The sequence below is a fragment of the Plutella xylostella genome, chromosome 19 (genome assembly GCF_932276165.1).
Source record: "Plutella xylostella chromosome 19, ilPluXylo3.1, whole genome shotgun sequence".
NCBI lineage: Eukaryota > Metazoa > Arthropoda > Insecta > Lepidoptera > Plutellidae > Plutella > Plutella xylostella.
The window spans coordinates 7871204-7898718 of record NC_063999.1 but is presented as its reverse complement, the minus strand read 5'-3'; the positions used below and the strand labels follow the sequence as shown (position 1 = coordinate 7898718).

Below are 27515 nucleotides of genomic sequence, written 5' to 3'. Positions count from 1 at the left end.
TGAGGTCGAGCATGAGTAGACGGCTTTTGTTTTTTGTTATAGTTTATGGTTATTGTCAGCCAGTAAACACTTATTCTAAGGCTCAGTTACAAGGTTGGCTAGGCTATCTTTTTTTTTTAAAAACGTGCCTGAGAGCACCTTTTTAGTCAACGAACAGATCAGGGGACACCTGAGGAACAGACATGAGGTTGAGCGTGAGTAGCAGGCATTTGTTTTTTTGTTGTCTATGGTTGTCGACAGCCAATAATGGTCGATGGATCGATACACTTATACTAAGTGTCGGTTGGCTAATTTCTTAGCTAGTTAGGTTAGCTAGTTCAGTTCAGCGTGAGCGTTAGTTGTAAGGATTACCAGACAGATTAATAATAATTGTAAGTAGCTGACTAGCCAGGGTGTGGCGAACCTATATTATGTACGACAGTAGAAACAGTAATTGATACATCACTTGGGAAGGCTCCTTTCTTTGCATATCCACTATGGATCGCCTAAATATAACACTCTTCAGTCGATGGTTGCAATCCTCTCTTGACATTATTTTTCAAGCTTTTCGAAGCTTTATCTGATTTGGCATGGAAATGGATGCAGCCGTAGAGTTATAATATTAACGCATTATTAGAAATAATGGCGTCTTTTGCATACATTACCTACTCGTTACATTGCAGGTAATATTTATATAGGTATCAAAAATATTATTTCCACACCGCTAATAAGTAGTAGTCTGCATCTAGGGTACAAATTACAATGCGAATGTATAATTAAACTTTATTCATTACCTCGTTTACAGGCGAATGCAAACGGTATTAAGTCATCGATATTATGGTTGAATGCGTTAAGTTTCCACCAGCCTTGTCTTAAATAAAACACCTAGTGCATCTAAAACAATGCTAAGCCTTGGCCCAACGAACGATTACATGGCTATATTACGCGTATGTTTGTTCTGAGTAATTATCACATGGACTGCTTCTGTTTGCGTATTGTTGAAAATGTTTGTTACAACTTGCTTCCCACGAAATAAATCTGAGATATTTAGAAAATACAATTCTGAACTATTATATAGGCAGGTACAACCTACGTAGTCCAACAAATCTCGTGCATAATTAGTAAGTTTGTAGTCCAATATCCAAGTGTAACACCTGTTATAAGCAGTAATTTATGTTTCTCGAGTCTGAAAACCTAGTTGCAGCTCAAACTTTAAAGCCTAGCAGCTCAGCGAGACGTCGTTTCAAAGCGCACCGTTTCCAGGTTAAGTCCATAATAAAAATTCATCATTCAGCTCGTGAGTAACAACTACAAACGTAATGACATCATTGCAGAACAGGCTGGCCTCATCGGCAACTTCGACCGTAACACAACGGGATAAGCGCCTCAAAATGACCATAAAGGAATCCTGTCGGACGTCCGAAGAAGGTATACCGCGAAAGCTCGCCTCGGCTGTCATCGGAAACCGTCGGCATTCCTCGGCAAGCGAGACGGGAACATTTCGTAACCGCGGGGGAAAGGGACGCACAAACTTGTTGCAAAACACGCGACCGCATTCTTGGTCCAGCTTGGTACTAGTAACCCAAAGCTGGGCCGGAGCGGTCCAATCGGTACTGGGGAAAATGTAGAATTTATGGGCCTGCGAAATGGTACCTGGCTGGAATGCCGGCTCGGGGTCGCGGGTTAAAGCTATGAAGGTCGTGGGTTCCGTTCCTGGAGTGGATATTAATGTATTGTCTTTACGGTTCATTAGGTAGAGTAGCTGCAGAAATTGATTAGAAGTAGAAAGCTCTCCAAGATGATTACTCATATGTTACTCATCATAGTTTTACTTCATACGAAACATTCTACTTTCACCACAGACGGCAAAAAAACTGGAAAAGTTGGAAAAGCTTGGAATAATTACTACATAATTCGCGGAATACAGTTTCCTCGGCGGACCACAGAACCACTCTCTTCTCGTTACACTTCTAATGAGGGACACCCGTCACATAACCTCAAAACGCTGTTATGTAAGGGTTATACAAAGCCCTACGCAGTGCGGTTGCTTTACTTTATATAACTTGCGGTTGATCGAAACTGATACGGATCCAGGAAGTCGCATTGTTTGTTGAGAGAAAGTATTATAATAGGGATAAAAGTCTTTCTATGAATTGTATCTTTTCAGAGATTGCAGATGTTGCTTTAATAACTAATTTGACAGATGAGTTAACTTTAACCCACGAAGTTAGGGGCCAAAACCAATTAAACTTTTGAAGTCTTATTAAGAATTCAGGGTTTTTTTTTCCTAATGAGTTTTTAATATAAATAAGTATTATGTAAACTCGGTACCTCACCCTACGCTTTAGTTCGCTCTTAATTTTTGTAATGAAGGTTTTTTAGGTTTTTTCCATTTAGTAAAACACTTCCACTGAAACTACAGCAATAGGTACTTATTCAAAGATTTTCTTACAGTTTTCCTTGCAATTAAAGGTAAGTAAATAACAAATCTAGCATAATTAACTTAACCAAGTATACTTAATTGACTTTTTACAAGTTCTCGTTACATTAAAACCACATATCAATTACCCAACTGCAGGAAAAACTGACCACATTGAGCAACTAGCTATATACAGCTAGTACATAGTTAGAATTCAGCAGCAGCTTATTCCTGCCAGTATTTCTAAATGGGGAATTATAAAACGAGCGAACAAAAAAAAACTTTGCGACTGATGATGACATACTGTTTTAATAACTTGAGCGGTATGAATTTGAGTAAGCGAAAAATTAACTAAACTGACGACGAATATTGCTTTATAATAAAATCCAGAACGAGCTTACAAAAAGTGGATTGTGATAAATCCATTTCAGATATTAAAATTTTATACGAGCGACTTAATTACTAAGTGAGCGACTGGAAATACAAAGAGGGCAACTTCAATATTAAGATAGATTCGATTTTTCTAAGTGAGGTTATACTTAGCGAACTACTAAAAAGTTCACTTTGAGCAAAGTTTTGTATGCTGCTTTATTAATTATTGTTGGTTACTGATATTCTATTTCAGGGTTTGTGTTTTTTTTATTTTGATACGCTTTTTAATGAAAACTACAGATTTTTAAATGCGCGCGAATTCGAATGGGGGTGGGGTGACGAATCGTTGCAGTCAGGTGAGTTGTAGTAGGGCTCCTCATACCTATAAATGATTCCTAGTATTAATAAGAAGTTTTTTTTTAGTTGACTGAAGCGTCTTATTTTATTTTTTGTTCATTTGATTGAAATAAATGCATGCATATTACTTTATTTTTACGGAGTACATTGTTTTATTTAATTACCCTTATATTTCAATAATAAAATTTCTCAACTAATAGAATAGTGTTTCTTCAAATAGTTATTTCATATTATTTTTATTTTTTAAATGTGAGTTCATTATACTCTGCTCATTAGTGTATTTTTCAAAGTGGTTTTTGTATTGGAAACACTTCACTTAAGATAAAATGCCGCTCAGTATAAAAAATACATTTGCCAAATATTGAAAAAAATGCAGGACGTAACGTTGACACTCGAACAAATATTAGGTCGCTCAAATATTATGAAGCTGCTCATTTTGTATTTTAAGTAACTCAAATTAATGTTTGTAAGTTGCTGTTCTGTTGATTTCTCGTCACTCGCAGTCAGTCGCTCACTTAGTAATTCTATAACCCAAATTAATTAATTTTGAGACTTAGAACTGTAATTTACAGTCACTCGTTTTATTACTACCCTTTCTAAATTCTATAACACTATTAGGTGACAAAACTCTTGGTTGGAGCTAGTCATATACCTCTAGTTTGATCACTTCACCTTGTTACTATAAAAAAGTTGAGATTTTTATTAATATTTTGCGAAAGGTGATGATGAGTTCATGGCGTTTTAAGTAGGTAGTTACCGAAAGATTGTAGTTAAGTTTGCCTAAGATTATAGTTAGCTTTCAAGTTTCATCCATCGTAAAGTTATATGGTAGAGATGGCTATATACCAAAAAGACGACGCTTAGCTACATTGCCCATTTACTAACGTATTCTAACTTGGTTCCTAGAAATCTTAATTTATTGTACTATACCGCGAAGGAACACGTTAAAGTGAATAGAGTATACCTACGAGAGTCCAGTCTGTAAGGAAATACGTAAGCATTGGACCATTGCCTTTTACAGAACTGTAGGTACGAAAATGAGAGTAGCAACACCATATGGGTTGGTTGGACCTAGCTTATGACGCAAGGTACTTTGATAGTATACGCCCAGTTTCTAAAACGAGGTGCATGGTAATAAAATTAAGCGCAAAAGCCGCTAGTGGCTCATATGTGGAACTTGCTTCATCTGTAAGGAGGATTGGGTTCGACTCCACGACAGTATATATGAGGTCTTAGGTATCATCTACAGTGAGTGCTCAGTGTATAGTCGTCGTGACTAAGTTTATTAATATGGGAAAAATTAATTCATAACACGAAATAATTATAATAATGCATTGTATTTTATCTGGGTATACTGACATCGTATCCGGCGGCAAAGTTCAACTATGTACTTAGTACGTACATTATATATTATACCTACCATTGGAGGTAGTATATTATATCTAAATGCAGTTTTTTTCTACGAAGTGATCGCAGTCGCAGGTGGTAGAGGCGCCAATAGTCCCGGGTTCGATTTCCGGATCTTGTAAGCCAAATGAAGGTATTTTTAAAACTTTTTAAGTACTGATAAATTAACATTTACTCTAAAAACCATAGAGGCAAGTTTAGTACAAAATAGTTTTCAGCACTCATTTGCATTCGAGGTAATCAGAGATTGTATTTCATACTATTGAGATTGTATTTTTGAGATAATGATGTTATTCTACCTAAGCTGATGGTCATAACGGTAATGTCTTGTTCTGTAGTGTTACAATGATGCATTATTCTAGTCTAGTTAGCCAGTTAGCCACCTAGGCTTTATGTTAATAACACATAGTAATTCATAGTAAACAAGACGGATTCTGCACCGGTGCGCGCACCTCACACGCGAACGAAAATGCGCAATTATTAAAGCAAATAACTTTTTAAAGGTAGTAAAGTTATTTGTAATTATTATAGTTTAGTGTGTAGTATATTAATTAAACTACATTCTGTATAAAATATCAGAGCAAACAATTTCAATCTCTTAGTCCATCAATCAAAAGATTGTCTGGCAGAGATTGCTTTAAGCGATAAGACCGCCTTTTGTACCCTAATTAAATTGCAACTTGTTAATTTTATTATTCTTTTTGGTGTTAAAATAAAGAGTACATAATATATCTATCTAAAGTGTATGAAATGTTATAGCATTTGGTTAGGTACTACTAGCAAAAAGTGCCATAGAAATATTTAATATTAAATGCAAATTACTTTCCCACAATAAACGCCGATAAATCACTACAATCGCAGATGCTCATGATAAATTACGAAAAACAAGAAAAAGGCGGGAATTTAGAAAAATACTAAGAACACGCATTTGGAAAGAGAAATGGGGCCGATGACCTCAGATATCCGCTGAACTTAGAGTAAGTTAATATCACTAAATACTCGGACCGGTCAGTGCGAGCCGGTGAGATGAGCTCAACATGACTATTCGTTTATTCTCACTTTTCGACACCTTTTCGAAGGGAAATGTGAACGGGCAAACATAGCGAGGTACGCAGTTCGGTTCAAGCAACGTTTTGAAGTTGGCAGCGAATGCATTTTTGTGGTCACCATATCAAACTAACAAACCGCCTAATAATAAAATTCTTTCAACGATTAACAGTTGGTTATCTTGTTCTTGACAAAGCGCAAAAGTTTAATCGCAGTTCTCAAGTGGTTTGGACCGAACTAAAAACGCTATAAGTACTTACACTACAAGTTGAACTAAGAAAAGTTGATACTAACGGTCAATAAGTTTTTCAACAAAATTCGGCTCCATTCCACGTGTCCAAGATTATGCTTAAATATTTCAAAGACAACAAGATATCATGCCTTTGGATGGCCAGAGAACTCACCGGCACTTAATCCCATTGAAAATAAGTGGGCCATCGTCAAAGTTAGACTTCGTAAAACGGACTGCACAAGAAAATCTAAAATGATTGAGGCTGTAATCCATACAAGTTTTTTAGACCAGTAAATATCAGAAACTGTTAAAATCATGTCGATTCTATGCCAAAACGTGTTGAAGAAGTTATAAAAGCCAGGGAGGACACATTTTCTATAAAAATAACTTAAATTGCATTAATATATCTCTGTTTTTTTATTTTAGAACTAATAAATGTATTTTTATAAAATTTTCACTCGTGTTCACATTAATTTGCACAATACTGTATCTGAAAATAAATTTACGGTTAATCAAAATTTTACGTAGGTCATCGTCGTAGGTTACGTAATACAACTCTAGATTATGTTGAGGTAGGTATTATTTATACATATACTTGTAGTATAAGCAATCAAAAAAACCCTTCTGCAACTCACCTTCTAATAATAGAAAAAATGAAAGTTTCATAATAAAGTGCGTGACACCGTTTTTTTTGGAAAACTTAGTTTAAAAACCACCTGTGTCCCCTGTAAAAGAGACATGAATTAGGCAATAATGTGAATGAGTCGTATAATACCTTGCGGAGGCTCTGTTGGTCTTTATTATTAGCTCTCTTTCTGGGTCACACACTGTTTGAAGAGTTGGTTTGGTTGTATGGTCATATTTTCATAGACAATTTTCAATTTCAGGCCAGTGATATGTTGTGAATTTATAATTTATTTATAGTTTGGATAGGCACACAAAACAACTCAAAAAGTTATTTTTTTCTAACTGAAATATTCTCATACTGATACTAGTACCTTTCAGAGGCGAAATAGCCATTCAAATATTAGGTTATACAATTTTATTAATTTATTTAAGTACATGTTTAATTAATTACATTAAATCGCGGCAAATCGCCTAAACGTTTGTCTGTCATGGATCTTGGAAGTCATGATGACCTCTAAAGCCTAAGAACCAAGTGATTAGGTACCTGCCTTGGACAGGCAGCAAAAGATATACATGTATGCCACCCCAGCGCAAACATTTAGATCCTAAGACTCATAGGTGGCAGATATATGAATCAAATAATATTTATCAAAACATTCAAAATAATAGATATCTATAGAATATAATTTTCATGTCACGTATTATCAGTCGTATCACCCGTCATTCAGTGGGGTTCCGCTCATCTGGCATAATCTTTATTGACCAAAACTCATTTCGCATAACTCGTATGGTCTAAACTTTTTTGGCCGAACCATCACTTTGCCAAGACTTATGTGGCATAAGGCTCGTTTCGTCTAAAACTCTTTAGGCACAATCTTTAAACACCTAAGTTTCGTTTGCTCAAATTTATGTTCGTCTATACCTATGTATAATCTTGTTTCTCCTAATGTTATCTTAATAAATAATATATTAAGTATGCAGTAAATGTACAAATTGTGGTATTTTTCTCCTACATCCCGAAAATCACGATATTGTATGATCAAAAAATCGAAAGTTAACGACCAATATAATTATTACAAACCCCATGAGATCGAAACCTAAAAATAGGTGCGACGACGAGCAAAGCGAGGAGGAGCGTGTTAGGTGCACATGTTCATCAAAACCAAAGCGGAGCGGAGCGGAGCGTTTTCCAAACAGCGGAAACAATACAAGGCACCAGTTTGCGCTATGTAGGGAGACGCTCCGTCAAAATTAAAGCCAAACGAATATTATTACTTTGTATAAACCTATGCCATAGCATTATTAGGCTATTCAAGATTTGGCCATACCATTATTAGGCTAAACAATGTTATGCGAAATAACTTTTTACTAAACGAGATTTATGCCATACGATTTTCGGCGTAACGAGACTTTGACCAAACGTTACTATGCAACACGAGATTAGGCAAAAAAATCTTATGCCAAAAAAGGTAGAACCCATTCAGTGCATCATAAAATTTAATTAAGTGTATGTGCTAGTGTGGCATACATACATAATATATATTTTGCTGATTGTACCTACCAAGTCATTCTTTTCAATTATGTTTGTGTTAAGTTTAATGCCATACACGATCATGAAGGAAGATTTACCATGTAGGTGTAGGTACCAACATTAATTTATTACTTACCATAAAATGGTTTTTACTTTCTTAATAGGTATTACTTGCATGTTCACTAATGTTTTATCAGTACTTACTTGTAGTTGTAGCCAAGTCTTTTTTTAAATAAAACTATTTAAGTTTTTTTTTTAAATAGTTACCTTAAACATAACCAAAATTAGACCGTTTTTATTCAGAGGAGGGAACAAATAAAATGTGTCAGATGTATTCTGGATATAGGCCATAACTTTGACTTTGCCTGATCCAGGAACCATAGAAATTCCATAAAACCATAGACTCACAATGTTGTTAGGTCATCGACACAGCACACAGGTACACAACACACATCTTGACCTACACAGTGCCGGCCGGTCTGTCCGTCTGTTTGTCATTCAGGCCGCGACCACACTCCAAACGTGACGATTTCATATTAATAAGCACTTGACAATAGGCGATGTGAAATCAACCATGCTTAGGTTTGAACTATGGGTGTAGATAGATGGTTATTATTGTAACTGCACTCGAGAATTTGTCTACCCGACTCAACCCTACTAATGATTATCGGTTTTCAAACAGATATGATCGGTGAACTGCCATTTCAACGTTCAGTTTTTGAGATCAGATCAGTTATCTGATCTATCAGTTACCTTAGTGCACAAAAGGGCATCTCCGAGTGACTTATCGATTGTACTTTTTTACCTATACACATCTGATGCACCTTGGGCATCCGGCTAATCTGACTGGAGACGGTGAAAAACCCTGAACCAGCTATAGTTACGGACACGATAGAGTAAAAGTTACTTTAGTGCTCTGCTGCCGCTACACGGCCCTAATACGGCGCTGTGAATGATTGAACCCGTGTAACAGCCGCTGATAATAAAAAAGTTCAGCAGTTTTGTTGCAGATGGAGTCTGAGTCCCTGAGTCACCTCAATTCGGCTTAGTATACTCTTTTTGAAACACCCTGTTCATATTCTATAATTTTCCGCTCCAGTGTCGCCAACCCGGCAGAGCAACGGCAGCGCGGCCGCGTCACCACCCCGCGACGTGTCGCGCGACGCCGCCGACTTCGCCTACCCTTTCTATACTTAACAATATTGTATTGTACTGCAGTGTCGCCGTTGCTGTGAACTAGCTAGAACCCCTTTTGGCACCGGGAAACAACACTCACGCTCATTTTTTTATTTGGTTTTCTTTCTTTGTTTTTATGTTTATGTTGTTTCTGTGTGTGTTTGAAACAAATGATTTTTCTTTCCTTCTTTCTTTCTTAATAACATGGTACCTATTCTACTGCAGTGTCGCCAACACGCCAGAGCAACGGCAGCGCGGCCCCGTCGCCAGCCCGCGACGTGTCGCGCGACGCCGCCGACTTCGCGTACGGGCGGTTCGACGCCAGCGCACTGCACATCGCGCATGCGCTGAAGCAGACCGAGCTGCAGAAGGCCTACCACCGGCCTAAGGAGAAACCTATTGATTGTTATTTGGTGAGTTTGTTTATCCCTTTATTTATTTTTATAAGGAAAAGTTACAGTTACGAGTATATTATTAATAGGGAATTTGTATGGTGCGAGTATGGCTCTATAGGGTGGCGCGCCCTCTGTAAGAACACAATATTTTCGATCATCACCCGTCCCATTGCTTTATTAAATTAACAGAAAGTGCTTTTATATACTGTAATGCACAAACTTGGGCACTACTCTTAGAAACACACCATGTTAATAGTCCACAAAACTGGAGGGATCTAGCCTTAATCCGCCGCTTGGCAGAGGAGTTAGAGATATTACAGAAGACACATAATATAACATCCAATTCTTTATGAATACTCTGTACATCTTCATTGGTTACCTGGAGTTGTCTATTAGATACGTACAGCTACGTATCCCTGCGTCTGCGCAAGGTTTCCCCCCGTATCAGCCCCTGATCGCCTCCTCTCACATTCCTGGCGCCGCTGATCTGATCGCGAGTCGGTATCGGCAACGGCGGCGGTGGCTCAAGGTGGGAGAGATTAAGTGGCCATATTTCTTCTGCCTATTAGAGGTTCATTATAATCATCTTCAGATAATAATTCTGCTGGACAGTGGCCACATATATAGGCCTTCCTCATCCAGCCACTACCGGCTACCTGCCTAAGGTTGGTCGGTCGGTCCAGCGGGTAGGTGGGGCGTCCCACGCTGCGTAATTATATTCTAGTACGCTGATATTAGAGGTTATTTCTCTACAATTCATTGCTCTACCTAAAAGTTACAAGAGCTGGAAGAATTCTGTGTTTGTATTTAACCAATTAAAGCACTCTCGTTTAATAACGGAGCAACCGTCCTCAAATTGAACAAAAACTTACCGTTACTTCTGAATTGACTTCTCAAATTTGAATTTCGAAACTATAAACTCGGCAACTTTATAAATTGCTAGAGTATGCAAATAGGTCCTATACGAGTTCAGTCGACACATTTCCAATAAAAACCTGTATTTGATCGCGCCTAGCTGTCTGATGGGAAATCGTTTCACTACACCTTTATTTTATGCATTAAATATGATGATAGCTGATACTATCAAAGATAGAGGTTAAACCACATTTTTATTCTGTGTAGAGGGGTCTTAACTTTAACCGTAAAAGCAATTATTTACAGGGATATACTGGACATACATAATATACCTACATCGATCAAGTCCAGCTACCGTACGTACCTACCACCACACCATCGACAACATTCTCGATCGCCTGTCCAGCATCCGTCGGATCCATACATGATATGTCAGATTTGAACCCTTTGACCGGGTCAGCGAGCGCTGTTAAAGGATTGTTATTTACTAATGTTCGGTGGTTGTGACCCCACAGGGGTAATACCTAAAGGGTTAGATAGACGTTTGAGTAAGTACGTGTACTTAAAGCTCGACGATTTTTTTTTTATGTAAAATACGCGACGCAAACTTATGGTGATAAACGGGCGAAAAAGGTCGTCGGGCCACAAAAGTACGCGAACTTACAAGACGGGCGAGATAACTAGACACCTGGGTTAAATGACATTTGTCTTTAGTACTGAGTGCAAAAAAAGTAATATCGATATACCAAAAATTATTTCTTTTCATCCTCTTTGCTATCAGTATTTTTATAATATTAAGCTCGGAAAAATAATAAACCTCGCCATACTGCGCAGTTTTAATGAACTAATCTTATAAAGAAATAGTTGCGAGAACGTAAACATAATATACATGTAGCGCCCCGATATTTGAAATTATTCTGGTTATCCAAAAACCCGCATGCGAAAAACATACTTACCTGACTTTTGTTATATTGTAATAAAATGTACACATATTTTTTATACAGGGTGTTGCAAAAAGGGTATACTAAGCCGAAACCTACATGTGCAGCATGGCATATCTAAGCCCAAAACTGAAATCAGAATTTCAAAAAAACATTCTGCATACTAAAAAAGTCACGTGACCAACAAAGTTTCTGTAGGTTTCGGCTTAGTATACCTTTTTTGCAACACCCTAAGTATAAGTCCTGGCTGTCCACGACACAGGCCTAGCCTAGTGTGGTAGCCCTTGTTATATCACCACCTTTAAATTTTTACCAAACACTGAAACCTATATTTTTTATAACTTTCATAATCTAATTTAATTTTTTTTATGTTTTTCATTTTTTTTGATTTATTGAATTCAAGTATTCTAGTTGTTACCTACTTGTTAAAGTAGTAACAAAAAAGTATGCGATAAAAAATATTTATTGTTAATCGTCTGATAATTCTTATGCTAACGCTACAAAAGGACGAGAGCGGGGCCACGCGCGGGGAAGAGGGAGTGGGGTAGATTTTTGAGCCAGGTGTCTAGAAACTTTGCGCGGGTTGTACTCGTATGTCTATCTGGTCCTTAAAAAAAAATAAAAAAAATGTGGGGACATCTCTCACACGGCCATCCGACCCCAAGCTAGGCAGAGCCTGTGTTATGGGTATCGGACAACTGATATATCTACACAAATACATAGACATATTAAATCCTAACTAATATTATAAATGCGAAAGTAACTGTGTCTGTCTGTCTGTCTGTCTCTCTGTCTGTTACTCTTTCACGCCAAAACTACTGAACGGATTTGAATGAAATTTGGTATACATACGGTCTAGACCCTGGGAAAGAACATAGGCTACTTTTTATCCCGAAATTCCCACGGGAAAAGTTTATAAGGCGAAGCGCGCGGGAACAGCTGGTATTATATAAATATCAACACCCAAGACCCGAGTACAAATATGTCTTTAAACAAATTAATATCTGCCCCAGCCGGGAATCGAAGCTGGGACTTTCGGCATAGCAGTCAAGGCCACTAACCACTACGCCATTCGACCGTCAAAATTAATAAATAATGAATTAACCTTAAGGTAATGTTGGATCCGTATACTAAACTAACCCCCTGTGACTTGGACCACAACCGGCGGCACGGAGACTCCAATTAGCGCTTTTGATATGTGACGTGCGACTTCAACCGATTTTAGATCCTGATGCGCTGATAACAATGCATTCTTCAGCTAAATCTGATTAGATTTGTGTCTTTTTTTACCCGATCCGGATTTTTATTAGCAACACTAACATTTGCGTAAATTGTAATAATTACTGGTACTGGTAGTAAAGGTGTACTGTTGATGGTTAAGGTCAAGTTAACAATTCGCCGTCTAAAACAGGTACCGTAATAAAAACTTAAATAATATACAGGGTGTCCCAAAAGTCAACGTCATCCCTTAAAGGGCTAATAGGTCAGCTCATGAGAGGTCAGAATATCATAATATAACTTTAGTAAAAACTCGATAATTTTTGAGATATTTACACTTTTATAAATTTGCTGAAAATCGACACCTTGGATCAGTTTTTTGCGTGCCGCCGGTACAAAAATCCATATTGTTAGAATTTGTTTGGTGTTGCATCACCCTGTATAGCCCTGCTATTGATCGCAGTCAAAATAAATAACGAGTAATGCTGTATGTTTAAAAAAAACACGGTTTTCAAAGTCATAAAAGGTAATCGTATTTTTTATAAACAACTTTGACTCTACATACTGTAAAAAAAATATACCACGCAAACCTGGCACCTTATTTGAAAAGATTGCTCATTTAATGCAGTTTCCAAAATGGTATGAAACGTTGCTATTGTTTCAATTAACAAAAAAGTTATTGCTATTTTAATACAAAACGACCTCGATGTAAAATTGTTTGAAGGAAATTTATCTGACTGAATTTATTAAGGGTAAGTCATGTTGGAATGAGTAAAAGTAAAAAAGGTGGTGCGGTCAGCCGTGGCAACATAGATGACGCAAAAATAGCTAAGAAAAAACTTACCAAACTCTTATAAAACATATTTTGCGTTTTTTACACCTTATTTAAAAAAAACAAACATTTATGGACTTTTATTTTTATTTCTCAAAATTATATCACCACATTATTATATTAAGTACATAATCAGCAATAAATAATACTCATTAATGGTCATAATCATAATTTTGAGAGTTTGGTTTTGTTAAACAATAACTTTAAAATAAATAACAAGTAATTAGAGGTAATGTTAATGACAAACTGATCTGTCCCTTTTTGGGATACTGTGGGTGTACAATGTACATGTGTAAGCGTTTTACTTGTACAACATCACACATTAGCACTACTCAGGAATGTACGTTACCATGCGCTACATTTATGGGGAATGTGGAGTTGCTATAGTCCACTTTTTTCGAGAAAGATACTCAAAATGCGTTTTTTTTACTAACTGTGACAACGTTGTCTCTTTTCCCACTCCCGGCCACACCACCTATTTTACTTTTACTCATTCCAACATGACTTACCCTTAATAAATTCAGTCAGATAAATTTCTTTCAAACAATTTTAGATCGAGGTCGTTTTGTACTAAAATAGCAATAACTTTTTTGTTAATTGAAACAATAGCAACGTTTTATACCATTTTGGAAACTGCATTAAATGAGCAATCTTTTCAAATAAGGTACCAGGTTTGCGTGGTATATTTTTTTTAACCGACTTCAAAAAAAGGAGGAGGTTCTCAATTCGTCGGGATCTTTTTTTTTTTTATATTTTTTTTTATGTATGTTCACCGATTACTCCGCCGTTTATGAACCGATTTTGAAAATTCTTTTTTTGTTGTATTGGGTTGAGCTTCCAGGTGGTCCCATTTTTTTTTCAGAATTTTATCTCACCCCCAAGGGTGGGTAAAGGGGTAAAAACAGGGTATGAATTTCCATTTTGGGCACACATTAACCGATTCTAATGAAATTAAGAACGTAAATATAGTTCTTATAACAAAAAAATATGATGGTGACCTTGAGCTGATCTGATGATGGAAACGGAAGGCAGTCAGGGGAACTCCTCAACGGTATATAGCAACTACTTCGTGTTTAGGCTTGAATGATTCGTATTGATTAGTAGGACTTTTTGGTATCATTTGCACCTTACTTTTGATTGAAAATTATTACAAATAAACTAAAAACTATTAAATAAAATAATAATTAAAAAAATTAAAAAACCGACTTCAAAAAACCACTAAAATGTAAGAAATAATTTAAGGTTTACACAAATTCTACTCGTATGAGATAGTACAAATATACCTAAGCAGGAACTGTTCTTTTTTGAAGTTGGTGCCATATTTCTTCAGATTACTTTGTCACCGCACCAACATCAAAAAAGAACAGTTCCTGCTTAGGTATATTTGTACTATCTCATACGAGTAGAATTTGTGTAAACCTTAAATTATTTCTTACATTTTAGTGGTTTTTTGAAGTCGGTTTTTTAATTTTTTTAATTATTATTTTTACAGTATGTAGAGTCAAAGTTGTTTATAAAAAAATACGATTACCTTTTATGACTTTGAAAACCGTGTTTTTTTTAAACATACAGCATTACTCGATATTTATTTTGACTGCGATCAATAGCAGGGCTATACAGGGTGATGTAACACCAAACAAATTCTAACAATATGGATTTTTGTACCGGCGGCACGCAAAAAACTGATCCAAGGTGTCGATTTTCAGCAAATTTTTAAAAGTGCCAATATCTCGAAAATTATCGAGTTTTTACTAAGGTCATATTGTGATATTCTGGCCTCTCATGAGCTGACCTATCAGCCCTTTAAGGGATGACGTTGACTTTTGGGACACCCTGTATATTATATAAGTACGTAGATAGGTGAAACAAAAAACATGCAAACACGGAACCTTGGGGCCTTGGGGCCTACCTATGAAAGTCAAACTTTAAATTAAAAAACACACTAATTTGTAACCTATCATATATTATATATAATACACTCACGGGCAATGAAAAGGTTCAAAGCAAGCACCAAATAACTCCTAAACTGAAAAGGCTAGCTTCGCCTCCTGCAACTTTAAAGTACATTTAACAGAGCATTAGGATATTACCAACTAAAAACGGTACCTAGTATTTTGTTCAAACTTTAAATTAAATGTTTGAAAAAATTGGGGTCGTTTGGTGTTGGCATTTTGTGAGTGGAACTTTTTTATTGCCCGTAGGTGAATGATGGTACGTATACAAAAATAAAATGTAATACTTACTTATGTACCTATAATGAAATTTTCAAACTAAAATCAACTCGTTAACGTTGTTTTGTTGACTTGTGCCTACGATATTATTTTTTTACCATTATGACTCTACAATTTGAATTGAACCGTTATTTTAATTCCTCGCCTAATGTTGACGAATTGTATCAAAGTATACAAATTAAATCTAGCAGGTCTTATGAAACTTATATAAATGTCGAATTTCCCACGGGAAAACCTTTGGCGAAGCGATGCTCACGGGAATCTTTATATCTATTATTAGTACCTACCCCATACATATCAGCCCTAAGCAAAATTATATCCTATCTCTATTGCTCAGTAAACCAAATTACAATGACAAGCAAAATGTGGGGGGCCCTTTTACGGGATTCGTGATAACTATCTACTAGTTGTATAGTAGACCGTAGTATACTGTTATAGACGGTATGGTTAGACTGTTGCATGAGAAATATACCATCACGCAGGTTTAAACAGAGATCTCTAGTAAATATGGCCAGTGTAATTACCATAGTAACATAAATTATTGTAGTTCTGGTCGCTTAAACTGACCAATTCTGAAAACCCTTTATCATGTACATAATTTATACACTGCCGGGCAATAAAAAAGTTCCACTCACAAAATTCCGACAACAAACGACCCCGATTTTTTCAAAGATTTTATTTAAAATTGGAACAAAATATTACCGATTTTAGTTGGTAATATCCTGATGCTCTGTTAAATGCACTTCAATGTTGCAGAAGACGGCATTAAGATAGCCTTTTCCGTTTAGAAATAATTTGGTGCTTTTCTCAGTGGAACCTTTAAATTGCCCGTGAGTGCAAATGAATATAAAAAATTAAAATACCAAAGTCTTTGGCCCATAATTTAGCTATCAGTGCTTCAATAAGTATAAGGCTTTGATCTAAATAGTTGGACTGCACTAAAGCTCACTGCATTTTTTTAAAGCAATTTTTTACTATTTTTGGTTTAACTATAAATATATAGGTATATCATAAGCACTAAGCAGCATATCCTGTTAATAATTATTCATGTAATGTATATTTATTATGCTGTCCCGTGCACCAGTTTTCACCCCCGTGCTAATGTATAATTCAATGCGCAAGCGCCGGCTATGACCTGTCAGCGAGTGAGTGACGTGACGTCCCACACAACAGCGACATCTATGCCGAACACTCAGAATAATAACTTCCTCGCGTTGGCTGTGAACGGGAGAAAACTGGATGCCGTTCAAGTTTCATGGCGCGGCCATACATTGGTGTTGACTTCTAGTATTTAAGCATGGATTCAATATATCAAAGGATTTACACATTAGTGGATCCAAGCTTATTTTATTACTTGCAGCCAAGTTTATGTGGCTGTGCCGCCATCATAAACAATAATAGTGGACAGTTAATTATTATTTTTATTTCTGTTAAGATCCATAGTTTAGGAACAATTAAACTACTGTTAGTATACATGGTGACAATCTCAGCTGTTATAAGGCTCTGATATAATTATTATTTACAATTTCAATTTAATATGGAGTAATATAACATCATTAATTATTATAACACTGGACGAGAGTTCAATCCAAGCTTAAAACCATTACGGTTATCCATCGATCATAAATTAATTAGGGTCAAAATTATGACATAATGTATTAATGATTAAGAAATTTGCTCTGTCCCGTTTCCTCTTTTCAAAAATACTATTTTAGAAACACACTTTACAAGAAAAAAAACCGGTAAAGTGCAACGGAACGAGGTCGAAGAACGAGTTTGGAAACTTACATAATGTGACGCCTTCTTCTGAGCAATGTAGAATCGGAATATTGGCTTTTAGACCGGAAACTGTGGGCTTCAATCCCACGATACGTACGATTATTACCTACTTGTATAAAATAAAAACAAACGCAATCATTACTGTGTGAATCATGTGGATGTGAAGTAAGTGTAAGAGTGGACACAATTAATAAAGATAATTATAATGAACTGAAACCACTATATTCATACTACCTAGCTAACTTCATAACCTAAACAGTGAAAGGTACGGCTGATTGATATCTACAGAGATTCGTAGAAACGCGGTAAGTATCGGATCGGTTACGCACTTAGGTACTTACTTACCTAGATCATGTGAATATTAAAGGAGACAGTAAGAATATAATCGGGCCTAACTAAGTATACCACATTAGAGACTTATTGTTCCTAAATCGAACGCCGTAATGTCTTAAAAACTGCTGAAGATTCATAAACTGACATGTACACTTATCACTATCATTCATCAGTGCCTTAACTTGACTAAATATAATACGTACTTGATAAAATCTCAATGGTTTACAAACTTTTTCACAGGAAACGTCTTGGCACTTCAATAAAATTATGAGTTGACCTCATAACCTTCAATGAGTTTGGAGAACATCTTCAAAAGATCCATATTCTCACGATACGAGGCTGCCTTTTAAAAATAACTGTAAGATTAATTTTAATACTGCTAGTGGGAAAATGTGCCCAAAGTTAATTTGTTTCCATTAAAGACTTTATTATGAATATAACGAATTCAGGAAAATAGCAGCTTGAATGTGTTTCCAGCTAGTTTTTAGTGTTCTTTACCTATAATAGTAAATCGGAAACTGTGACCATCTATTGCCAGACAATCTCTGGCCGTTTGTCATCGAGGTTTTAAGAACGAAATGAAAATAACTGAAAGAAAACGGAATCCTCTCAATTCACCAAAACTAATTTAAACCTATACTAAAGTAAGCCTAAACTTTGTACGTAGTTCACCACTTATAGTCTTCCTCAACCTCTAGGACAGCGAAGAGTGCCTAAATATTTAGTAAGCATAAGTATAGTATATAAAGTGGTAAATAAGTATTTATCTGATGACGAAGTAGACGCAACTCGCGTGTGAACGTAGCGGACGTAACTGTACGCGGCGCCTGATGGGAACGTCTTTTTATAAGTTGGCTATAGTCATAGTAATGTGTCATGTGTCTTCTAGTGTAGTTCAGTCATCCGCAGACATTAGCACAGAATCTGGCATAGTCATAGCAGCCTATTATGCATATATGTATACATCATAGACTTAAGTATATACTAACTGTTTGCTTGCCTATCGCATTGGAGTAGCTGTAATGATAGGTTTTAAGTTATTAAATAAATAAATAAATAAAAGTATACGTAGAAATGTACAAGCTAAAGTTGTAACTGATATCTGCCAAAGAACTGATAGTGTTTCATGAAATAAAATATCTGAAACAAACAAGAGCTAACCTTATTCCAATGTAATAATGGTATTGACAGAACTGATGTATTATTCGGCGAAACGGTCTCTAACTAGATGACTGATGATTATGATCAGCAATAGTTTTCAAGTGGAGACCAAGTACACCCTCAAGTCAAGCCCGCTGGTCGGTACTGTTTCCTGGAATCCGGTAGCCATAAAAAAAAGTCGTGAATTTCGGTCCACGTACCTATAGCAAATTTTGTTAATTAAACGTAATTTCAGATGACCTTTCATATTATTTACTTAACAGTACCTATGTATGTATCCATACTACGTAAATCTTAATAGATACAGAGCTCTTTCACTAACCTCGCGTGATTTGCCCAAATTCATTCAGCACAATCATGTACCAAATTGGAATAACTAGTAAAACCGAAAGCATGTAAGTAATTCTTTAGCCGAATGTTACACATACAAAAGCATTCTGTATGACACGCGTTTCGTAAGACATTCCTAGCGTTCCAACATTACCATAAGTTAGGCAGTTTCGTGACATGAATTCGACACTAACCGTTTCGTTTGTGCTCCATATTTCTATTGAAATAGTAAAAGGTACGTGATTTGTGAATGGACTCGTGCCAAAGAGGCGTCTATTATCATCATGAGCCTATCTCAAGTCACGGGCCTACGCCGAAAATTTAAGTGTTTTTCTCCTAGTGAACGTGAATAATTTCTTCTTCTTCAGGCTAACTTTCAGAGTTGCTTCGTGCAGTTCTGCCTGCATACCCTATGCTTATTCAGCTAAAATCATGATAAAATATAAGTAAAAATTCGCAGGTACGACAAGTGTTTGCCACAAAGTTTCTATGGATAAAAATATATTTTTTCGCAAGTTTTCAAAAGTCGTAGATCTATAGTTGTTCAGAATGACCACCAGAGTTACCCCCTTTCGGCTTATTATACCCTTCTTGCCAGTGGCGGATTTACCTATAGGCCAAAAAGGCCAGTGCCTAGGGCGGCAGATTTAAAGGGGCGGCAAATTTAGCATTTTTATTTTACAGATTGTGATTTTTAAATATAAATTTACGTGTACACAATCTACATATAAATAAACGCACTGTCATATAATCAGTATATACCTATATTCTTTGAATTTAGTGGCAACTGTGGCTGCTGAATCAGGCTCAGAAGGGCTAGTACGGGGCGCATTTAAGTCGTGACAAAAGTTCTACGTCGTCGCGCTCGCTCTTGAGGCTGCGCGATGTGAGTGAGCGCGATGCATAACTTATGTCACGTCTTAAACTAGCCAAGATTGACGCTTTTTCATGCTGCTTCAGGAATTTTTTTTTGTAAACTCGACACAACGCTGGCTTAAATATATGAGTGAATTCGGGAAAGCCCGGAATAGAGTAAATTTGAGACGATGGTCAGCCAGAAAAGAAGCATGTAATAGTTAAAGAGATTCTTGGCATGCATATTCTTTGAAATGGGTACACTACATAAATCCGAATTACTTTTTTACGAATATGAAACGTAACATAACGATTTTTACTACTACTAACTATGAAAAATAACGATTTTTAAAATTACGAATTTCATAATTCCGAATAATTCACAATCCCGAATTTTAAGTTTCCGAATAACGAAAATCACGAATAGTTAATAAACGAAATTTCAAACAACAGATTTATTAAAATGACGAAAGTCAATTTTCCGTATATTATTATTTCGATGTTTTAAAAGTATGACTTTTTATTATATCGAATTGTTAAAATTACGAATCCCGAAGTTTTAATATTCCGAAAATACAAATTCCTGAATGTATCTTAGTTAACAAGAAATAGTTATTAAGAATAGTGTTTATTAACAGCATAATCCGTATACAATTTAACAATATTTTTTAAGCTACATTATGTGAAACGCTCCGCTCCGCTTCGCTGCGCTCCGCTTTGTTTTTCGATATCTATGTGCACCTAACACGCTCCTCCTCCCTTTGCTCGTCGTCGCACCTATCTTTATATTTAGGTCCTAAGGTTTTTAAGGTTAAACACCGTAAAAATCCGAGCAATTTTATTGCTTTGTTGTGTTATTTAACAACAAATACTACAAATAGTTTTCTATTTACCATATTTTTACTCTATATTTGAAACGCTCCGCTCCGCTTCGCTGCGCTCCGCTTTGTTTTTCAATATCTATGTGCACCTAACACGCTCCTCCTCGCTTTGCTCGTCGTCGCACCTATCTTTAGGTTTAGGTCCTAAGGTTTTTAAGGTTAAACACCATAAAATTCCGAGCTATTGTTTTGCTCTATATTTGAAACGCTCCGCTTTGTTTTTCGATATCTATGTGCACCTAACACGCTCCTCCTCGCTTTGCTCGTCGTCGCACCTATCTTTAGGTTTTGGGTCTAAGGTTTTTAAGACGTTTATGTTTTTTTTGTCAAAATCACGAATTATCACATTTTCGATCAGGATTTGAATTTTTCGTGATTATAATAAATCGGTATTTTATTTTTCGTATGCTTAAGTAATCGTATTTTTTAACGTTCGTGTATTTGACAATCGTAATAACAAATCTTCGTGAATATTATATTCGAAATTATAATTTACGTGATTTTTAGAATTCGGCATTTTAAAAAATCGGTATTGCAATATTTCGTAAATTACATATTCGGTGTTTTCAAATTCGGAAAAAAGTTTTTCGGAATATTTGGGTGTTCCCCTTTGAAATCAATCAAATATGATATTACTAAAAAGCCTGTAACGCGACAAGAAGCGGCGGGAATACTTTCGAATTTGGAGAAACTGGAAACGGCTGTAATGGTAGTTATATGTGGATAATGTGGAATTTTGTCATATGTACTAAGTACACCAGTGATATTTTTGGACCAAACAGTCACTTCTTTTTTTTGTTTTTTTTTGAAATTGTTATCACTCCACAGACTTTATGTCCGTGCCTTTTGAAGAGTGGTAATTTTTATGAGATAGTTTTTAATTCTTTTATCTACTTTCTACTCGGTAAGGAAGTTTCATTTATATATAGGTATATATATTCTATCTTTTATATATATATTGTTCCTTTTTTTTTCTTTTTCTTTTTTCCCTTTTTTTTTCCACTGCTGGGGGAAAATCCACATGGACACCTGGGAAGAGGACCCAGGTAGTGTCGGGCGTTAACCGACTAAAAACCCCCAGCCGTGTATCTCATTATACAAGAATTTTTTTTATTATTTTTTTTTTTCTTTTTTTTTTCCTTTTTTTTTAAATTAATGGTTTTCAGAGTCACACTTACATTAGTAATGGCAACAAACTTAACAAGGACAGGGCCAATGCCAGCTGTCTTCGGAGAACTTAGTAGACACCTGGCAATGGCTCGGCCCCTCAGTCGTTATAGGTCATGTTTTGCCTGATGTTAGTGTGTGACTCTGTTCTTAAAGATAACTTATTTTAATTGTTAGTTATGATATAATAATCAATAGGTTAGTTATATAAATTATTTTCCCAATTTGACCTATATTTTGCGCTCTTAACCAAAATTATATTTTATGATTTATTCCGCCCCGTTTTGCCTTCTTAACATTTCCCCAGAAAGTGCAATGACCTCTTCGTCTCGATTCTTAACTGCCATTTTTAGATTGTACTCGAGGATGCGTTTCTTTGGCGCTGTTATTGCCGTTTTAGCGAGGTTGCCGATAGCGTCCTCGGTGTCATCCGCATAGTAGGTGCAGGCGGTGGTGTGCCTCGACAGCGCCACTACTGCGTGAGGTATGCTATCGTGCAACTTTATTTTATCTTTTGTTCTTATGATAATTACGATAAACAGTCACTTGAGTCTACCAAGATTTCGCAGTTTCAAGCTTAATATTTCGCAAACCAGTCACTGAATAAAAAAATGGTTTGAGAAGACCTTTGATATTAAGACCTGTACAATACCTTACACCAACGAAAAAAATCATCCCCATTTTACATGTATGGAAGGTAACATTTTTTTTTCATTAATTTATTTTACCAGTTTGTCGATGCCGTACATTTGTACAAGGTGGATCAAAAGAAGTCATCCTATCTTGATTGGCTCTAATTTTATTCTAAATGAAAAACTTCTGTTTTTTTATTAACTACCTATATTTATTTGAACATTTAAAATTTTATTGGTAAAGTCTAGAAGATGATATTAGCCAAATGGGCGCCGTCACAATTGATTGCCCTATGGGCTCTTTTTATGGCATTTCTCATCAATTCACTCGTGTCGAATGTTGTCCTTAAAGGCTTCCAGAGACACGGGCTTATTCACATTAACACGGGTCTTGAAAAAACACCCACAAAAACTGTCTGAAACGGTTAAATCGGGCGATATTGCGGGGAAAAATGACATATAAAACGAAAAAAAAGGCGACCCGAAAACTGAATATACAAAATTATTTGGCGTTCTTGGGAAGTGTGGCTTCCATGGCTTGTCAACTTGTATTCTGCATTTGTCTAGTCCACCAATATCAAAACAAATTTGAAATTGGCGGCCATTTGTACAAATGAGAGCAATTTCCAATAGGGTGATTACTTTTGGCCCACCTTGTATATCTTTGCGAAATGTCAGCTTTGATATTTTTACCCGTTTCTGAGAAAAAGACAGCCGGACAACAAAGTGATCCTATAAGGGTTTCTTTTTTCCTTTTGAGGTACGGAACCTTAAATAAGATTTGATGAAACATTTGAAGTCGGTGACAGATAGACATAGAAATATCCACATTATTAAGTTCACAATCATACTAATAACGGGATTAAACTAACAAATAGAATTTCAGAAGTCAGTAGGGGCGGCAAAAATTGAATGGCCTACGGGCGGCAAATTTGTAAATCCGCCACTGCTTCTTGCAATACCCTGTAGAACCTATCTACTTATTTAATGTAGGTAGGTACTGTAGGTCTAATGCAGGTTTGATAGTGTTTCGAAAACTATAAAAGTCTTCATTTTCTCGCATACAAAGTGGCGTCACTAGCGGGAACTATGATGAAACTATTGACAGATAATGTTATGCAGATGACAAGAAAACCAAAAGGTTTTCGTTTTCGTAAATAGCAAAACTCATTCTATAGGCTCTGACTGACATACACAGTAATACACACCCGCCTACATCGTACCCACACGATGTTTTCATCATTAAACGGCGCCGAAACAGCAAGCAATATGTTTACCTGTGTTGAGGTAATTTTCGATGAATTTTAATTAATCGTAGGTCGAAATGACTTATTCATGCAAGTATAATAGATAGACCAAACAATAGAAGTGAATTAATAATTATAATAGGTACTTAGATGTCTTAGAATAAGGTTCTAACAGATTAATTGGATAGATTTATTTTTATTATTTCAGCTTATAGGATTAAGCTTCCCAATTAGCACAAATAAAACTGTTTTTTTTATACCTACCTAATATAGTTTTTATCGGAATCTTAAAAAACTGAATTTCTTATGTGTCTGGCACAAACATTTTGATTTGCATATTTAAAAATACATAGTCGTGTTTTGCTAAATGCATAAAATGCAAAACTAGGTCGTTGCGCAACTTTTTGGAAGAATTTGTAGCCTAGATCCATATTACACAAGCTTAGATAATAATTGGACAGAGCCTAGACACGAAAGTATGCGCTTAAAATACTAGATAGCGGCACGCAAAAGTAACCATACATTTGTAGAAACAAAACAAAGCGTTACTTCTCAATAACTAACCATCAATACGAACCAACAATTAACTGTTACTAAACTATAACACATCCATCATAACTATGCAAAATCACCCCTAATCCCTCCCACTACGGTATACTCCGACCGCACGACTAAATAAGTTCGATGTAACGTTTACAAACTTATTCTGGACTATACCAACGAGGCAATCGCGTTCTTAGACCAGTCTCACTAGAGTTCAATTCTAGTATTTACAATTCTGTGCGCACTGGCTTGCTTACAACGGTGCCATAGCACTTCCTATGTGATTATTGATCACTGAATATGCAGAATAGGCCAAGTCAGTAATCAGGTGCATTGTTCCGAGCAAAAACTTCGCTGACTTCTTTGTACACCGTTAGACTTAATGAGACTTATTATTGAGACATCAAGCGTAATGGACTAGCTAGTGTGTCCATTAATCTTACTATAAATTAAAAACTAAGCTGCGACCTTTACTTTATTTATCGTATGGCTTTACTGGTTAGGTACATAAAATAATATTAAAATAAGAATTTATAGACGTCACTAAAAACTACAATTATTTAAATATGCAGTAGCGCTGCTGGTGAGGTTGGTGAAGTCATCGGCAGGTCTGGCATATTTTGTGATAGGACACTCGAAGACGATGTGGTCTATGGTCTGCTGTGGGTGTCCGCATTCGCAAGCTGCTGACTCGCTCCACCCCCACTTATGCCAGAGGTATGCACAGTTGCCTACTCCTGTTCGCAGGCGGTTAAGTCGGCACCAGACACTCCGCGGTTCACAGAAGCCAGCTGGGCGTTGGGTTGTGCTTGGTACAAATAGTTTGCGAGATGGTGGGTTTTCGCTCCATTCACTTCTCCACGCATCGCCAGCTTTCCACGAAGGGTTGTATGTGTGGAAGCTCTTGGCAGGAGGGTCACGTGTCTTTTTTAAGGGCTCAAGATCCTCGTTGATTGGCAGCGACCTTTACTGTATAACTAGCACGCAAGAGCAATGGAAAAGTTCCAGTAACAAAATCACCAAATTACCTACTACTAAATGGAAAAGGCTAGCTTAATTTCGCCGCCTGCAATATTGAAGTGAAGTTAAATAAACAGCGCATCAGAATATTACCAAATAAAAACGTGAATACTGTAATCAAATGTTTTGTTAAATGATTTAAAAATTACGGTCATTTATGGGCAGCTTTTTCATTTCTCGCGAGTGTATTTTTCATTATCCTTGACGGAAATTCGCCAGGATTTCAGGAACAATTGTGAACAAAACAAACAAAAAAGTAGAAGCCATATCTGTTTTTTTCTTGCAGTGTTCAGCAACTGCAGCTAGAGCAATGACTTGTCCAGAGAAAGTCATCTGGGTAATGAAGGCTGATGGCTGATTGTGTAACGAAACGTAACAACTAACCAGACAAATAGGAAGTGCCGGTAGTTGATAAAGAAAATAAGATCATTACGACCACTTAGATAATTTTAAAATAAAATAAAATAAATTTATAAATTAGGACTACTGAAACAACACAAAACGTAGTGTAACATACAAGGGTTTTATTTGATAGACGACCAAAAATATAGATTTAGTGGACTGTCTCTGAGGAATGCTTTAGGTCCTTAAACAAATTTAAGTATATTAATCCTGGCCTGGGCATAATCCAATGGTTATGGAAGTTTTTCGAAATTTCTTAGATAGGTAGGTAAGTACTAGAAATTATAAATCAAAATAAGTAATGTGCCCTGGAGTTTTGTTTAACGTTTTTACAGTTACGATTTCTATTCATGGCAGTATATATATCAAGAAAATAAAGACTAATCGCTTAGTTAAATGAAGATGCTAGACCACTGTCCATTTAACTAAGCTAGACCTCATATATCACTTTAGCACTAATTGATATGTCCCAGGATACAGTTACATAGTGAAAAACCACTAATAAATTTGACAAAGTGCGCAATAAATTCTTATAAAACAGTATCGCTGTCACATTTTTTAGTTTATTCGTTATTTGTCGTGTTATTATGACCGCTACTAGATTTATCACTTTTAAAATACCAAGCTGGTTTTATTCTTCTTCTGGTAGTATCTATTCTAATATACCTTAGATGGTCACCTTATGAATTGAAATACCTAAGGAGCATATCAATGAAAATATTTTGTAAAAGCTTGGCCACTGCCAATAGTCCAATATTATAAATTTTAATCCATCATTCCTTTATTTAAACGACCCTGTACCTAATAATACCTATGCACCCTGTGCAGTTCCCTGTTGGCTGAAGATGATGACACACTTTGCTCCAGTTCTAGTGTTTGTCGTGGTAATTAAAAAGATAGACGTATAAATAGATACTAGTGAAAGTTACAGTTTATAAGCTCAAACTGAAAACTAACGTTTAGCGTCCCTTGAAACATAAAAATAAATTATATAATTGAATGAAATTAAGATCTTCTAGGACACACCTTTTGCTGCTGAAAAGTCTAGAAGTTATCATCAGGCAGATCGACAATTAAGTCGTTTAATAAGCCATATACACCAACACACAGAGAAGATGTTTTCTTAAAAAGAATTCCACTAGAAAAAAACGCCGGACGCACGCGACCAGTGTAGCTGCTGGAAAGCGTAAAAAGTCAATGTGTTTTCTGGAATATGTTTGTTAGAATGCGTGTGCGATATTTGTGTTCTATATTATTAACAAAATAATGTTAATTTAATCAATTTAACTGTATGAACCGAAGTTAAGTGCGAATCGTAGGCTATTAGAAAGCTTACTTAATTTTTCGATCGGGGCGGGTCAACCGACTTACGAGTATCATCAGTTAATAATTTTATCTGTGTGAGCACGTACATAGCGGATTATAAGTAAGTACTTAAATACGAGAGTACGAGTTCTTAGAATAACAACAATCGAACGTAATGAACTACGTAACAAGTTCAATGCGAGTGGACTTGACTCGATTAAGTAACTAATTGACGATAGCA

General features: G+C 36.1%; 1 protein-coding gene across 6 annotated transcripts in view; it reads left to right on the top strand.

Moving 5' to 3' along the window:
- Nucleotides 1-27515, top strand: part of LOC105387961 (hillarin) — a 52208-nt gene that overhangs the window by 14920 nt on the left and 9773 nt on the right. For all 6 annotated transcript variants that reach the window (XM_038105853.2, XM_038105855.2, XM_038105851.2 and 3 more), the window contains exon 4: nt 9373-9560. In XM_038105853.2, coding sequence (XP_037961781.1) covers nt 9373-9560 — 188 coding nt within the window. The remainder of the gene's footprint in view (nt 1-9372; nt 9561-27515) is intronic.